The 17,899-nt window shown below is 32.2% G+C and overlaps 1 protein-coding gene across 3 annotated transcripts; it reads left to right on the top strand.

The window, feature by feature from the left end:
• The first annotated feature begins 6,955 nt into the window (after window positions 1-6,955).
• LOC142619432 (cyclic nucleotide-gated ion channel 1-like) lies at window positions 6,956-17,698 on the top strand. Of its 3 annotated transcripts, XM_075792530.1 has the most exons (9): window positions 7,793-7,903; window positions 8,459-8,514; window positions 8,644-9,196; window positions 9,804-10,016; window positions 11,926-12,206; window positions 13,421-13,532; window positions 14,086-14,322; window positions 16,321-17,019; window positions 17,312-17,698. In XM_075792530.1, the coding sequence occupies exons 2-8, from the start codon at window positions 8,468-8,470 to the stop codon at window positions 17,017-17,019; spliced, it is 2,142 nt and encodes a 713-aa protein (XP_075648645.1). In that variant the 5' UTR covers window positions 7,793-7,903; window positions 8,459-8,467; the 3' UTR covers window positions 17,312-17,698. The 3 variants fall into 3 exon arrangements, with proteins under 3 accessions (XP_075648646.1, XP_075648645.1, XP_075648644.1); XM_075792531.1 differs by lacking the exons at window positions 8,459-8,514; window positions 17,312-17,698 and adding an exon at window positions 6,956-7,188 and having other exon boundaries at window positions 16,321-17,213; XM_075792529.1 differs by lacking the exon at window positions 17,312-17,698 and having other exon boundaries at window positions 16,321-17,213.
• Window positions 17,699-17,899: the final 201 nt, after the last annotated feature.

The raw sequence follows: 17,899 nt of genomic DNA, 5'->3' as shown, positions 1-17,899 counted from the left end.
ATAAGATCAAAGCCTCTCATCCACACAACTCAAGATTTAAAATTTCTTAGATACTCCAGAAGTATGGTTCTTCCCTTTCACATGAGAATAAGCCCCATGATGGATGAGACCCACCCCTATATGAAAGAGAGAGAGTCTACTCCCAGAGTACCCAATAATAACATTTCAAGACTTTGTTGTGTGAGTATTGGATAATGAATGACTACAAAAATGAAAGTGCCTTGTGTGGCTGAAATACACTAAGTTTGTGTTAGTGTGCTATATGTGTTTAGACTTGCATATATATGAACTAATTAGTTGAGCTAAGTTTGGCTTCCTATATATATATATATATAAACTACTTTGATATTGGTAGAGAAAAAAAATGTTATGTTCACAACATTTTTACAATTCTTTCATAACAAATCTTAAATAGTAGGTTGTTACATGTTGTTATTGATGGGTAAGAAAGTAATTTCAGTTATTGGTTCAAATAATAACCATTAACAATTTAACACGTAAGATTTGTTTTGAAAATGTTGTAGACGTAACACTTCTTAAAAAAAACAATGTTCTTAAACTAGGTAAAAAATTATCATTGTGGAAGCCATGATCTCTCTCTCTCTCTCTCTCTCTCATATGTATATAAAAAGAGTCCCAAATTCAATAAATTTTAAATATTAAAAATATTGAAAGCAGAGTTAACCATATGTGAAATGAGAATGAAACTAAAATAGTTGTTGCCGTTAAATTCACCCAATATTTTTTTTTTAAATGTTTGAGAAGAAGAAAAAAAAAAGGTGACCCAACTTCATTAATATATAATATACGATAGATATTTTTATAATAAGATTTGCTATAATGATATAAAAACTACACAAGCAATCCCTGATCAAATCAATATAATAATTAATTGCTGATTCTAATCCTAGGCCAATGATTACTCTATTTTTTTACATAATTGACTAGATAATGTGGTAGGTCGAGAACAGAAAGTGCAATGAACTCCCTCTGTATCTTTCTAAGTCAGACTCATCAGGATAGGTTTACCAAATTTACTTGTTCTAAATTATAAAGATTCAGTCACTTGACCATAGGAAGAGACACTGCAGCTTCGTTTCTTTGCATACATCTCCACAGCTGCTTCATTATCGAATAGGCAATACACACCTGGACACAAAATATTGTCCAATTGCTATGCCTTGACATTATGAAGTAAATATTTTTCTATTGAGTTGAGTTAAATTTCATAATAACGTCCAAAATCCTTTTGGTTTGTTATTTTTTATTTGATATGAATCAAGCATAAGTAAAAGCATTAAGAACTTTTACTGTTTTAATGTGGTTTTTGATACGGGGTAATGTTTTAGAATTCTTATGAATGTTTAAAGATTCTCATGTTTGGTTGTAAATCACGCTAGGAAATCAGATGCCAGGGGAATATGGATTTTCCCTTTAAAACTCTCTCAGTAGTAATGTGGATTCCTTTTAAAACAAGTGATATCTAGATTCCCAAACTTAAAAGAAATTATATTTTTTATAAATTGACAATTTTAACCTTTTTTTCTTATCATTTAAGCAGTTAAGATAAAATATAAAACAAATCATCCTCTTGTCTTATAGACCTAAACTTTGTCAGGTTGTTTTGTTATGGATTAAGCTATTTTGAAAATTATTATTAAGATACTATTATTTAAGGGGTTTTCCTTGTTTGGATTCCTAATTTTTTAGTTCAAAAATGTCTCTATACCCCTATATTTAAATAGAGACAAAACTAAAGGATAATCCGGTAAAAATGCAACTTTAACTCCCACTAAAATATTGCCTAAAAAATAGTACCACTATCCTTCTAATTTTCAAATTGATTTATTCACTTATAAGTGAGATTTTTAAAATAAAAATTATATATATAAAATAAAAAAAACATAGTTTCTTTTTCTACAAAATAGGATCACTAAAAAAAAGCTTCATCTCCCGTTAAATCAAATTTTCAAAATAAAAATTATATATATAAAATTTAAAAAAAAAACACAGTTTTTTTTTTTCTACAAAATAGGATCACTAAAAAAAAAAAATCTCATCACACGCTCAAATGGGAAAAATAAAGTTTAGAGGAAGATTTTTTTTAAAAGACTTGGTAATTCACATTTAAATCTAATGATAGAATGTGAAAAATAAATAATTCATTTAAGATTCCTAGGGATAAACCAAACATTTTCATCTTACATTCCTAGAAATCTTAAGAGATTCCCAATGAAACCAAACATGAGAATTATTACATTCCTAGGCATCCAGATTGTAAGGAATCACATTCCTAGAAATCTGAATGATATGGATTCCTCCGTACTAAACACCATATATCTTAAGTATCACTTTCATACAACATGGGTATGAAACTTCGAATAAATTATTAAATAGAATCATTAAATACATATTGCAAATTCAATATTTCAATTTAAGGATAATGAAACTATTAGTTTTATGCCAAGAAAATTAGCTAAGGATTGCCTTCCGGTTAGAGTTGAAAGCTACAAGTCAACTTTTTATTTATTAATTGAACAAATTTAATTGTATGTGTGTTGCTAAAAAAAAAAAAAAATGTATATGACACATTGGATTGAGTTAATTGTACGTTTTTTTAATTATCTGTTTAAGTTTTTTCATTTTGCGGACCAAAATACCCACATATTCATATTTTTAGAAAGTTAAAATAATAGAGTTAGATAGATAAAATTACTAATTCAAACATTCATAAATTTTAGATAAATTTCAAAAAGTAATTTTTCACTATATCTCTCTCTTACGTAATTTTTTTTTTTAGCCAACTTATTTCAAAAAAACTATAACCTCTTATCCATATCCCTTAAAATTAGGCACTTCCATCTTTCCTTATTCATCTTGAGGGGGAAGTCAGTTATTAAAATCAAACATAGATAAAATATCTCTCTTCCTCTTTATATTTATTTCTAAATAAAAAAAGTCTCTTTCTTTTTCTCTAAGAGGAATGAGTAGTCATTTCCTACAAAGGTAATTCTTTTAGTGCTTTTTTAAATCGTTTTATTGCTCATATGATTTTGATTGTTATATATGAATTTTAGTTGCATATGATTTTTAGTTGCTTCTTTCTCTTTTATTTTTTTGAAAATTTTTGACACTAAACTTAAAAAAAAAAAACCTCCTCCCACACGTGAAACACATATAGTAAGGCTAGTATTAGATAATGTTATTATTGACCTTTGATGCATAGTAGCCCAAGTGGCCTTCATAATTAAGGATCCAAAAGATCATAATATTTTATTCAGCATCTAAGTAAGGTTGTAAGCAAGTTGAGTCGAGTCAAGCATTAAAAGTTTATAATTTTTCATTTAATTTTACTTTTAATATGAGCTAAGTTCGAGTTCATTACCAAATTAGATTACATGTTCAAACTTGATTTTTTTTTTGTGAATAAGCTCTAGTTTTTATTTTCCCAAAATCTATTTAACTTATATTCTTTTTTCATATATAGTAAACACTGTCACTATTTTTTTATACCATTTTATAGATCTATAGTAATAATTAATAACTAAATAATTGGAATTAATCATCCTTTTATTATTTAAAATTATATGTAATTTTAAATACACTATTTATATTATCAATAAATTATAAATAATAATTTGAGAAACTTATTTACAATTTAACCTTAACTCTATACTGCTATATTTGTATATATATACTTGTACATGTAAATACATATATATTATATATATTAATTCAATCAAACTTCCTATAAAAAATAAAAAAATCAAACTTCATATTCACAAGTTTATTTATATATTTGACCACTATTTATTTAACAGTCGAGTTTATACTTAAACTTGTATTTTATTGATTTATTAAATAAATGAAAATAACTTTTTTTTTTCACCAACCTAGTCACATACTCATAATTATTCATCAAGAAATCCGTTCATTTATTGTCTTACTATTATATAGTCTTACCTTTCATACACTGATTTTTATTTTTTATTTTAATAAAGAACAACCCATCATTTAATACGTACATTGTATCTCATAAAAAAAAAAAAAAAAGTACATTGTACCAAAAAATTAGTGACGCTAGGAAAAGTAACCGCAGGGACTTTTAGTGACAATGTGTCAGAAGTCCTCCGTGAAAATTTTTTTGAAGTCAACGAACAGGGAGATTAGAAACTCTTGGCAGGCATTTTGACCTCGCAAACTTCTAACGGAGTCACGGGAATGAAACCTTTCTCCTTTTCTTTATTTATTTATTTTTGTGGCTACTATTATTACAAAAATTTTATTTACAAAAAAAGAAAGAAATAAAAAAAAACAAAGAAAAGGAGAAATCAATGTATCTTTCCTGAAAGGAAAAAAATCATAAAAAAAGTGTTCTTATTCCCACGGGTCAAACTCAATGAATTTGTTTAAAAAAACTATTTTTAATAACATTTAGGGAAGGAAATTATTTATTTTTATTATTTTGCTTAACAGGAAATATAATTAAGAAAAACTAACTTTACAAAGTTTAGGATAGGCAACACCTCAAACGTGTACCAACAGTAGATATAAGGGGAGAGGGATGCGCCTACCATAACAAACTACCGTTAGTGGAGTATCTTAACTTACCCAAAAAAATCCGTACAATGATTTGCTTCGGAGAAAATATGGAAGGTAAGAGTTTCCTCAAAAAAACTAAAGGAGTAACTTGCAATAAAAAAATCAGAGCATTACAAGGTGATTTAAAAAGGAATTATCATCTTGAGCATTGATGATATCTCTGACTACTTTTGCATCTAGTTTGTTATAGAGTATGTTTTATTTTTATACGTTGCATTTTGCTTTCAGAAAAATTCCAAAAAATGCTATTTCAAATACCATCATTTTAGTCATTAACCTCTATGCTAAAAACATAGAGCACTAATAAATAAGGAAAAAACATAAAAAGAGAAAAGAAAACTGTCAACGTTTACTAGTAGATCTCTAATAATCCGTTTGGTAACATTAATTTGCCTCATCTTTTTAATAAATAATGAAATTAATTTAAAGCTTTTTTTTTGGTCGCATCTTTCAAATATAAAATTCTATAAACTATAGGATGTCAAACTAAATATAGATGGATGAATATGTAAAAGTAATATGTTGCAACTTGCAAGAACATAATAAAAATATAAAATTTGAAAATAAATCTATTTTTGAAAACTTAAAACTTACTTAATTCTTGAAAATTTTGAATAATAGTTCAAAGGCTGATACTCATTCAAATATTTAAAAATATTATAAAAGTAATTTTTTCTAACTTAAGAGAAAGATTTTGGGATAATAAGAACTTGAATCTAATGGAGTAGCGTAGAGCCATAGGCATTGATATTATAAAAATATAATATATTAACATATTATTTATTAAAAGACCATTTCAAAACACATTATTTTTAACGTGATTATAATTTATAAGAAATCGTAATCTTGTAAAACAAACATAATTTTATGCAACAAGTCAAACAATAAATAAAAGAAGAAATTAAAAAGAAAGAAAGAAAGAAAGAGAGATGTTAACAAGAAAGACAACAACCACAGCCTTTCGTTTGCGATTAAAATTGTGTTAATACTTACTACCAACAAGAAGAGGCTCAAGCGGTCAAACAATTTTTATTTATTTATTTTTATAATGACTTTTATAATAACAATTATTCTGCCACCATGCAATTTGCTATAATTTTTGACATATTTTGATGGTATGTTTAAATATGAAGAAATTATATTGTCTTTACTGTGAACTACGTTATTTGTCCATTATTCATTTACAAGACTCTCACCAATCCACCATGGACATAATATATTTTGTAGTCGATTAGTTGCACGAGTAAAGTTGTGACAAAAACTATGATACAAAAAATTGAAGTCTTTTGGTTGAATATTGCAAAAAATGAAGTTTATTTGTGATATGGGTACTGTTTAAACTTATTTGGGAAAATGAGGAGAGAAGTGAATTTCGGCAATACCAGTGCCGAAATTTTAAGAAAAAAATAGGAGAGAAGAGAGAAATGATGTGACGGATGGGGAGAGAGAAAAAGGAATTTCGGCAATGATACTGCCGAAATGGAAGATTAAAAAAGAAAAGAAAAAAAGAAAACTAAATTGTGGCAAGAGTAAGGCTACGACCACACGCAATTTTACCATATTTTTTACAAACTGTTGTTCTGGCCATAATAAAAAACCCTTGATTGTGGTAACAACAGTAAAAAATTGGTCATAACAACAATTTGTAAAAAATATGATAGAATAGTGTGTGGCCATAACATTACTCTTGCCACAATTTAGTTTTTTTATTTATTTTAATCTTCCAATTTCTGCAATATAATTGCCGAAATTCCTTTTTCTCTCTCTTCATCCGTCATATCATTTCTTTCTCATCTCTCCTACTTTTTCTAAATTTCGACATTGGTGTTGCTGAAATTCACTTCTCTTCTCATTTTCCCAAATAAATTTGAACAATACTTATGTCACAAATAAACTTCATTTTTTACAATATTTAGCAAAAAAAACTCAAAAAATTGTATATTTTCTCTTGCAAGAATAAAAAGTTACTCCCAAAGCTGAATAGACAAAGTACAACCGTGAAGTACTCTCTAAACAAAAAAAAGTACAACGGAGAAGTCCTGACGCAATAAAACTAGGCTCTTGTCAATAAACTATTTAAAAAAAAAAATTACTACCAATTTTATAAAAAATAGTCCAAAAAAATCCTTTTATTTTCAATATATTTTTTTTGTTTCCATAATTATAAGCGCGCCATAATACACCAACCGAAGTCACCGTATAGAAAAGAAAAGAAGCAACCGTAGCAAAATCTTTTCTTTATTTAGTACAAAAAAAAAAAATATAGATTCAAAAAAAGAAACAAGTCATGAGTGAATTTAAGTAGGCCCCACAGTCACAAAGACTTTCTTGCCTTCTCATCTCCAACCCATTCACACTCCAATCACTGTCTTTGGACTCATCTCCCTCTCTAAACCGTAACTCACAAAACTCAACTGTATATTCTCTCTCTCTCTCTCTATCTCTAGTAAATTTCCCCGAACCTTCTCTCTCTCTCTCATCTCTATATTTCTGAAGAAGCAGTCGCAGCAGCAAAAAGAAAAAGTCTCTTACAGGCTTCGATTGCCCATGGAGTTCTCTCTCTAACATGTACATCTACACTCTTCGGTGCGTTTCATTTTTCTCAATCTCCAAAGTCTGATTATTGCCTTTCAAAAACCTTCTCATTTCTTCAAATTCTCTTCTTTTGTACTCTCTCTAATCCTTATCCTCTTTTGTCTTTCAAATAAAATGCTTTTTCCAACTTGTCTTCATTTATGAATTTATTTAATCTGTTTTTGTTTTGAATAATCAGAGTTTGAGATTGGTGAAAACTCTAGAATTCAGTTAGAAACGGTTACAAGTTTCAAAATTCCGCAAATTTAGGGCGCATTTTACAATCTTCAAACTCGTCTTGATTTTTTCTTTATCTATATTTTTTGTTGTTGTTGAATTTTTATTAATTTTTTTTGAGTAGAAAAAGTTTGCTTCTTTAAGTTTGTTTCACAATATATATATTTTTTGGATAATCAATCATGTAATGAAATCTTTTGGCAATTGGCCTTTTCAGTGCTTGAAGTATTTATGTATGTTTATATTTGCAAATTTGGAATTTTTTGGAATGTATGTGCATCAAATTCACATTTTAGCCCCAAATTAACTTTTTTTGTGTACAATTGTTTTGTTGATCACTTTTTTTTGTATTCTAAATTTGAATGCTTTTATTTTTCAGGGTTCAGCATTGAGAGCTTTTTTTTTGTGGTACATGAAGAAGTTTTTCTTCTGTTGATTAATTTGTTGTTTGTTGATAAGTCATGAGCTATCAGCAAGGGAGGTTTGTAAGGTTAGTTTGATGCCATTGCTGCATATCCTAATTTATTATGTTATGTGAAGTTATGCTATTTTTATGTGTAGCAAGCACTTTTTTATGTTTTAGGAAGCAAGTAGATTAAAGGGTGCGTTTTTGTAAGTTGTTGCGAAACAGCGTTTTGGGTTTAAAATGAGCGTTTGTGAAAAAGCTACAAGGGGTTGCTGTTGCGAAATAGCATTTTGGGTTTTAAAAACGCCTTTTAAACTCCCAAATTGTCTAACCAAACGGGCTCTATAATCTGCAATTTCAACTTGAAAGCACCTACCAATCTTATCTTCCAGACCCTGTAAAAGTGGGGGCTTTATGTTTTGGGTGTGACGAAAACATAGAATTATTGCTTTTTTTAGTGAGAGCAAAAATGAATTCTTATTGGTCGAAATTTTTTTCGTTTTGTCACACACCAACGCTGCTACCATAGCCTTGTACCACTGTCACTACTTCTTCTATCTGCCTTTTTTGTTATGAAAACCTCCTCTGTGACCTTTGATATTAATGCCATGTCTTTTACTGACTCTTTTGCTTCCACAGCAGCCATGAATGCTACTGCTGACACACCATGTTTCAATCTCCACCACCATTATAACGTTAAGGATCTTATATTCTGCATGTTGGTTTAGTTTTGAGATGCTTTGTGACTTCATTGGAACCTTTGATGTTTCTGGGCTTAAGAGTCATAAAACTGATATTTAATTCATAAACTATGTTTTGTTCAGGTTTGAGGACTGGAAGTCAGAGAAAAGTACTGAAAATTATGGAGTGCATCCAGGAAGAATCAAACTGGCAATAAACTCGTTTTCAGAAAAGTTTCAAAGGGGCGTGGAATCTAGTTCAGAGAGGATGAAGGGGATTAAAAAATCACTGAAGTCCTATTCGTTTAATAGTGCAAGGGCTACGGGCTTGGGTTCTAGGTTTAAAATTCTTGATCCACAGGGGGCATTCCTTCAAAAGTGGAATAAGATATTTGTACTCTCGTGTGTGATTGCAGTTTCACTGGATCCATTGTTCTTTTATGTCCCTGTGATTAATGATGCAATGAAGTGCCTTGACTTGGACCACAAGATGGAGACCACAGCTATTATATTGCGTTCTTTCACAGATATATTTTATGTAACTCATATTTTTTTCCAATTCCGTACTGGTTTTATTGCCCCCTCTTCTCGGGTATTTGGAAGAGGTGTTTTAGTAGAAGATGTTTGGGCAATAGCAATGAGGTATCTGTCGTCATACTTCCTAATTGACATTCTTGCGGTCCTTCCACTTCCACAGGTAAGGGGAAAGTCTTTTTGCAGGCAATAATTTCTGTTAGGGGTATTGAAAAAGCTGACTTCCTCGGGTTTATATTATGTCTTAATTCTGGGGTCTGTTGAGGATCCATAGCCGACCCCATAGTTTTGGGACCAAAGTCTTGTTGTGTGTCTTAATTCTGGGGTGGATTACTTGATTAGTATGGTGGGATGAGGAGGAGCTTGTATCTTAGTAAGGAAAAAAAATAAAAAATTTGCGTGCATGGGAAGTTTGGGCAATTGTGTGTGATCATCTTTGGGGTACTTAATTGCAATTTCACTTCACTTATTGGACTATTTCAAAATTTTCTAGTTTTGTCCTTCCATGTGGACCTTTTGTTATATGAAATTCTTGTGGCGGACTAACAATTAGTTCATTGTGCATGTTGAACTTCACTCATGTTTAAGCATGAGGTAGTAAGTTGGACGCTGACTTCAATGTTGTCCAAAATAGATATTATTTGTGTCTACTACTGTGAGGAATTTTTTCTTTTGGGAAATTCTCTGTATCCTAAGTCTTGCGTAAATAAATACTGTCTTACATATTTCTGTATGATCTGTGGACTCCTAACTTCTTGTTATATACTCAGGCGGTGATCTTAATCATTGTTCCAAAAATGGGAGGCTCAAGATCGTTGAATACTAAGAACTTGTTAAAATTTGTTGTTTTCTTCCAATATTTGCCGAGGTTCCTTCGAATATATCCTTTGTATAAAGAAGTTACGAGGACTTCTGGCATACTCACAGAAACGGCATGGGCTGGAGCTGCATTCAATCTCTTTCTTTACATGCTTGCCAGCCATGTAAGTTAATTAAACAGCTTAATTATTTGGTTTTATACTAGGGAATATACTTTTTTTTTCAAAAAATATTTTTGCTTAGTAGATTCATTATACCTCAGTTTTATCTTTTTAGCTTACTGTCATTGTAAACCTGACTTATGTCCTTATTTGTGCTTCCTTTGCTTCTTAATTTTGTTTATGATCATAACATGTAGTTTTACTCAAATAATTTCTTAGTCATGGATATGTTGTTTGATTTTCACTCTTGAGATCAGGGCGGGCCTAGGATTTCAAGCTAGGGGGGGCCAAAGTATAAAAAGAAAAAAAAATCCAAATAGATATCCATATAGTACTAATAAACTATATATCAATTAAGATCAATACATAAAATCATTATTTCTTAATACGTTAAGATGTAATTATTTACCAACAAAGACAAAAAAACACAAAATAATATTGTTTCTTAAGAGCATAAACTGTTGCAAAAAAAATTTATTTTCACAAACCAAACTTACTTTTACTACTTTAATATAGCACTTGAAATGTCTCATATAGTAGTGTTTTTGGTATTTGGTGTTCTAAATACTAAATATTTACCATTTAGACACCTAATGCTAGCTAGTATTCTAATACTGGGTTGACTGTGATTTTTTATTTTTTTTTTGTTAAATTTTTGAGTTGAGTGATCACTAGTTGGGCTAGACTAATTAAAAGGAAGGGAGTTAAGTTTTTAGAAGAGTGAGGCACAACTCTAGAAATAAATAAATAAATATATATATATATATATAACTATTAAAAAACAATTCTTTGGGATAGGGGGGCCCAAATTTTTTTTCTTTGGGCCAGGGGGGCCCGGGCCCCTTTGGCCCCCCCTGTAGTTCCGTCCCTGCTTGAGATGTCTAATGATGACTTGTATGCGGTACCCCTTTTAAGATGTAGAAATATAGTGTTGGTAAAAAAGAAAACAATATTAAGAAGGGAAGCTAAAACTATTGAACTGTGAAATACAGATAGGCAAGATTACATTCATTTAAGTAAATAAGGAACTCAGCAAAAAAAAAAAAAAGTAAATAAGGAATGTGTGAACATCCTATTAGAAGTCAGATTTATCAATATCTATAATTATTTTGTAAGAATGATTATCATGTAACCCTAAACATATATACATGATACATATGCACACATGTATGTAAGCCAGTTTTTCTACAAGCAGGTGTAGAATAGGTTTTACTGAAGAGTGGTAATATGTTAATGAAACTATAAAAGATTGAGTTGCTTATGGTCCTATATTTTTTCTTGAATACTCAACACTTGTGGGATTAAAGTTTTATGCATGGGATGATAGTGTGTAGCTATTATGTTTATAAGGGACAGAAATGAGTGTTGTGTTTCTAGTTGAGCACAGGATGCTGGATCATGCAACTTATATATATGTATGTAAGCATTTGTGTACCAAAAAAATTAAATTAAATATAAAGGAAATTATGGTTAATAAATTTCACCAGTAAAAGGCATTACTCAAATTTTCTATGAGACATTCTTGACTAAAATTGAGGTGGATACTCAGTTTAACTGTTGGCGACACAGTTGTGTAGAAAATGTCTAATTCATCAGTAGTCAATAGGGAGAAGTGTCCCATCTTATAGAGATTATATAATAGCATTGCTGCCTTGACAAGCTTTAATTTGTATTCTTGTGTGTATGCTAATGTATCAATGGGAAACACACAAGTTCTGATTTCATCTGACCTTTAGCCTTTGGGGCCTTTTCCTTTGAAGAGTGAACACCATCGAACTTGCAAAGTACCGTTTGAGCCATAGCATTTTTATTGCATTTAGAATTTTTCCTATTGAATTATTTGGTAAATGGAAGTGTAATTGTTTCTTTCCTGCATATATTTCTGATTATTAAGTGTTTGCTGTTGTTTTAGGTACTTGGAGCCTTTTGGTATTTGTTCTCCATAGAAAGGGAATCCACATGCTGGCAACAAGCCTGTAGGGGTGATGAAACATGCACCCTTAGTTCTATGTTTTGTGATAATAGTTCTGCCACGGACAATTATCTGAATAATACTTGCCCAGTACAGACAGCAAATACAACGCTCTTTGATTTTGGAATATTCCTTGATGCTCTTCAATCTGGTGTAGTGGAGTCAACTGATTTTCCACAGAAGTTATTTTACTGTTTTTGGTGGGGACTACGAAATCTGAGGTATGCTTATATAGGATATTTTTCTTTTATGCTGAACTAGTTGGCTACAATAGTGTCACTTAGTGTGTGTATTGCATTGAATTTCTAGTTTGCCGTTGCACATATGTTGGATGTATGCGGAATAATCAAGTAACAGGCTCTGGTTTAGAAATATTACTGGTGCCATATCCAGTGCTCATTTGCTTTAAAAAAAAAAATTATTATTCAATCTCGTGGTTTCATATATATATTTTTTTTGTGTGGCTCTTGCCTGTTCTTTCTGCTGAATGACATATATTATTGATCACTTAACAGGTTTATTCAATCACATTTTGTCATTGATTGGACGAGAAGGGATAAATGATCATAAATTGGGTTGATATTTCATATTTATCCTAGGATGTCATCTCTTCTCTCTCTCTCTCTCTCTCTCTCTCTCTTTGAATATTATGTAAATACACAATTTCTGGAGACATGAAATGATAATTGTGATCAAGTTGGAGACATGAAATAGCAAGGTGGGTCTAACCAGGAGATGAAAAAAGGGTAAAGGGAGATTGAAATTGATGTTGGTGGAAGTAATAACTACTATGGAGTGGCAAGAAGGGTTTTTTATTTGAAGAGAGGGAGAAAAAAGGGGGGGGGGGGGTGGAAGATCCTCTCTATTTATCTTTGAAATAAAGAGGGTTCATTTTATGGTACTTTTCAAGAATCCAAGGGTGTACTAGTTGGTGTAAAATCAATTATCATTCCTTATTTGGTGGGATGAAATTTTAAATGACCAGGCACCATGTACACCCTTTGATCCCTGAAAACTAAACGGTCAATTTCCTTTCAAACAGAGAGGATCTTGATTCAGTTGGAGAAGGGATATGAAGGTTGTGGGATCTGACTCGGGTGAGATTCTCCTGATGAAAGATTGAACCTTGTTTGTGATTTAACATTACTATTATTCTATCAAATTATCAAAAAAAAAGAGAAAACCTTACATGATCTCATTAGGTTCTCAGGTGTAAATGTGACCTATTGAATTTCCGTTCTCGTTTCCTGCATTTTCAGCCCATGAATAGAACTAGTCTTATCTTATTGTGTTGTGCATTTTATTATATTTCATGCGGACTTTTTCATTCATTCATTCATTCATGTATGTATGTATGTGTGTGTGTGTGGAGCACAGTGCAGTTCACTTCTAAAATTATTGTCTGATAATTTATACTTGCTTCTTTGTTTTGCAGTTCTCTTGGTCAAAATCTTACAACAAGTACCTATGTCTGGGAAATCTGCTTCGCAGTTTTCATTTCAATCTCTGGCTTGGTACTATTTTCACTTCTGATAGGGAATATGCAGGTTGGTACTAACCATTTTACTTTACAGCTTTTAGTTCTGTTTATGTTATCATGATGATTTTTAAAACTTTAAATTGGTTCTTTACCTGCTAATTGTATGGACTATGGACTATGGACCGCTCATCTATGGGTACACTTAGAAGGATTTTTATATCAAAGTCTGGCCTCTATATTTTCAAGAATTGGTCATGCATTATTTTATGTGTTAGAATATGCACAGCTTTCATGTAAGCTACATTTGGTTTGATTCTGGAAATGCTTAAAAATTTTTCCATGATTGATCTTCTTTAATTTCAGATTCTTTTCTTTTACTTGAAGCAAACCCTTGTTGTCCATCGCATATACTCCTTTTATGTCTTATGTTTTTATTTGATTCAAAGGCAGCTGGTTGGATGACCTAGAAATATTAGCTCAATGTGTGGCTTAAAATTATTAGATGAAGCTCACTTTTAGGTTGTTTGAGGCTTAATTGTCTGCTATGGAAACACAAGGTTTAACTTGTGTGAAGCCCCTTGTATTCTATGTTATGATGAATTCAGCTTGTTTTGAAATAGACATATTTGCAATCCACAACTACAAGATTGGAGGAGATGAGAGTCAAAAGGCGGGATGCAGAACAGTGGATGGCACACCGTTTGCTCCCTGAGGATTTGAGAGAGCGGATTAGGAGGTATGAACAATACAAATGGCAAGAAACTAGAGGTGTTGATGAAGAGAATCTGCTTCAGAATCTTCCCAAGGATCTCAGAAGGGACATAAAGCGCCATCTCTGCTTGGCTCTGCTCATGAGAGTGAGTTCCTCCACCTTTACAACTTTTTTCCATATCATGTTGCTGGGAGTAAGAATAGTATTGTTCCACTTGTCTAAGTGTAATTATTAGGTAGGGTTCATCCTAAAATATACTGTAGGGACAAAGGCCTAGTCTATTTGGTGTGGACACTACATGCAATCCCCGATCACATGGCTTGACAATGGAAAGCTTGCTACCAGTTGGGCAATGATTGATATTTATTTTATATAAGAATTTAATTAATATTTTGCTTTTTAAAAATTTATATTTTTTATTTTTATGTAATCTGTTAAATTGTTATTTTTCTTTCCTACTAGGTTTATAATCTATTTACTTGTTTTGTTAGAAAGTATTTCCTTTTTAGTCTCGTTTCTTCCTTGATATAGCTTGGGAACCCTATTTAAAGGACCTACCGTTTAGTATTGATATGATTGGCTTGATCAATAATATATCTGTTGGAATTCTTCCAATATCTTGGTGCTGATTTCAGGAAACCCTTGGTGCTAATGCCAGGGTTTTTTTTAATATATTTTTTCCATGTTGGGTGCTGATTCCTACATTTTATCCCCCTTTCCACTACTTGGTGTTGGTTTTTAGGTTGTATCCCTGTTTTCACTACTTGGTGCCAATTCCGACCAACATGAGGTGTCGATTCTTAGGTTATCCCTCAAAATTTTCATCCTCTTTTTATTTTCCAAACACATGTTCCTAGAATGCGTATGTGCTGCATCACCATTCCTTCATGATTAATGCCTGCAATTGAAGCATCAAATATGACCAGCATGTTTAGCAAGCTGAGATGGTGTTCATACCCATATGAACACAATCTCAACTTTAGCTCTCCTGGTATTTTTTGTTCTAGGTTATGAAATTCAATTGCACTGATTGCATGGATTAATGGCTATCCTGTGAACTCAAGACGAAAACTATTGCTTTCCCTGTTTCACTTCCTGCTGTTACTCTTTAACTAAGTTCAAATTTGGTTAATATACCAATCAAACGAGTTAGACTTTCTGGAGCAGGAAAAAACCAAAATTTATGCAACACTGAAATTGAAGAATAGAAAAAACTTATTTATTTAGGAATTAGCTCCTAGGCTTGCTTGAAATTGGCACCAAGCAAGAGACACAAAACCTAGGAATTAGCACCTAGGGTTGGCTGAAATCAACACCAGACCATTCGGAAAATTTCAATGGAAATTTTTTTAATCAAGTGAACTCTCTATTGGAGTACAATAGCATGCTTATGTAGACTTATAGAACTAACTTAATTCTAATTGACTTAGCAAAGCCTAATTATTGAGTTACAAAAATATGCTTGGCTCTAGAAATTAAATAAAGTAACATTAACCTAATGAACTAAGAATGCCAAAAATAAATTCAATGGACCAATAAAAAATATGATTGACTTTTAAAAAAAATTAAATAAAACTAGTTAAAATGAAATTGTCTTCATGCTTCTACCTTTTCAGTCCTGCCTTGAAGGTTTTGAACTCTTCAACATGCTCTAACCTTGATTATTTGGATTCATAACTAGTCTGTTTGGAAATGGACTTCACTGTTATTTCTGTTGGTGTGGACTGGTTCATGCCTTGAATTCCCTGTTTAGAAGCTTTATGCTGTATTCGGAAGTAGGTGTACTGGAACATATCCTCGAAATGGATTGTGGGTTTATAGTGCTCTTGGATGTCATCTTATTAGTTTAATGTACGACTAACTTTGTGTTTTGTTTATCAAGGAAAATGTGGCCTTTGTTTTATGAAAAGAAAAAAAAAAAGAGGGGGTGGGGGGTTGTTTCAAATATCTAATGGCCAGTGGACACTTGTCTTCAAGGATCATATACTGGAACAATAGGCTGATCATTTTAATGGCCAGAAGATATGGACCCCTAAGAAAAATCCATTAGAAGTTTACCTCTGTTTTTAGTTGATTTCTTATGCACCCTCAGTAACTACTAGATCTGCAATTGATTCTCCTTAATTTTTTTGGATGTTGTAAGGTACCAATGTTTGAAAAGATGGATGAACAACTGTTGGATGCAATGTGTGACCTGCTCAAGCCAGTTCTATATACAGAGAAAAGCTATGTTGTTCGGGAGGGAGACCCAGTTGATGACATGCTCTTCATCATGAGGGGCAAGCTATTGACCACGACAACCAATGGTGGAAGAACTGGCTTCTTCAATTCTGAATATCTTAAGGCTGGTGACTTTTGTGGAGAAGAACTTCTTACTTGGGCTCTGGATCCTCATTCCTCATCCAATCTTCCCATCTCGACAAGAACCGTCGAAGCCCTTACAGAAGTTGAAGCCTTTGCTCTTAAAGCTGACGACTTGAAGTTTGTTGCTTCTCAGTTCCGGCGACTTCATAGCAAGCAGCTTCGCCATACTTTCAGGTTTTATTCTCAGCAATGGAGGACTTGGGCAGCTTGTTTTATACAGGTAGCCTGGCGCCGCTGTAAGAAGAAGAAGCTTGAAGAGGCTCTTCTGGCAGAGGAGAATAGGTTGCAAGATGCATTGGCCAAGGCTGGTGGGAGCTCGCCAAGTTTAGGTGCCACCATTTATGCCTCGCGGTTTGCTGCTAATATACTTCGTACTTTGCGGCGCAATAGTACACGAAAGGCAAGGGTGCCAGAGAGAGTTCCACCTATGCTGCTTCAGAAACCAGCAGAGCCGGATTTTACTTCTGAAGACCAATAGGTGAAATTCTCCTAGTTATTTATATGCCTGGTTTTGTTGTATTCAATGTAAAATTAGAATTCTCTTTTTTTTTTTTCCATAGAGCAGGAGTACTGGAATAGCATTTTGGTCAAAAGTCAAGTTTTTTAGCTGTGTAAGATCTGTGTATATTATGTTATATATGGAAATGTTTACCCCTTTTCTTGTTGTAAAAATACAATTTTGGGTTAGGTTTAATGGTAATTTTTAAGCACTTAAAAAAAAAAAAAAATTTGAAAAGAAGTAACGAGAGATTATTAACTGAATTCAACAGGTCTCTGAGCTTCCAATTTAAGCAATTTCGATTCGATATAAATTTGGACCTTTCATTCACGTTGGCCAGAAATCCTTACTTCGTGCGTCCATGACACCGGCCCTGCTTCCAATTTCCTCCTCCTTTAGCTTCTGATCAACAGCTTTGGCCTCAAGGACATCATAAAGCATCAAGCATCAACAATAGCAGCCAGCATTGGTTTGTTACCTGCGGTAATTTAGAGTCGAAGAGTAGCTCATACCCAGAGTTGATGGTCACGATTTTATCTTTGGGAATAATGAGAACTGATCTTATGGTGTCGCGTACCAAAATGTTAAATATTGTTACGTATTTATGGAATTGTTTTTTATCTTTATTACAGTTCAGGGTATGATGCAGATATGGAATTTGATTTTATGGAGCCAAAATAACTTTGTCCACTAAACAATACTTTCAAGAAACATTTTTACCACTACGGGTGTTTACCCTTGACACGATAATCATTTCACAAGTATAAGTGGTTGTGAGGTGTGGAGGTCAAGAGCCGGAGTTTAAGTATTTAAAGGGGGGAAAAAGAAGCTTGGACAGTTGAACCTCCAAGTTTACTAT

Source organism: Castanea sativa, chromosome 12 (genome assembly GCF_040712315.1).
Source record: "Castanea sativa cultivar Marrone di Chiusa Pesio chromosome 12, ASM4071231v1".
Classification (NCBI taxonomy): Eukaryota; Viridiplantae; Streptophyta; class Magnoliopsida; order Fagales; family Fagaceae; genus Castanea; species Castanea sativa.
Note: the sequence above shows the minus strand (reverse complement) of the source record. Positions and strands in the feature narration are given on the sequence as shown.

Excerpts from the sequence above, each read along its gene's own strand:
- LOC142619432 (XM_075792530.1), top strand. The coding sequence starts at position 8,468 with ATGCTACTGCTGACACACCATGTTTCAATCTCCACCACCATTATAAC. Across the intron at positions 9,197-9,803 it reads CGGTCCTTCCACTTCCACAG|GCGGTGATCTTAATCATTGT; the intron begins GTAAGGGGAAAG and ends TTATATACTCAG. Across the intron at positions 14,323-16,320 it reads GCTTGGCTCTGCTCATGAGA|GTACCAATGTTTGAAAAGAT; the intron begins GTGAGTTCCTCC and ends GGATGTTGTAAG.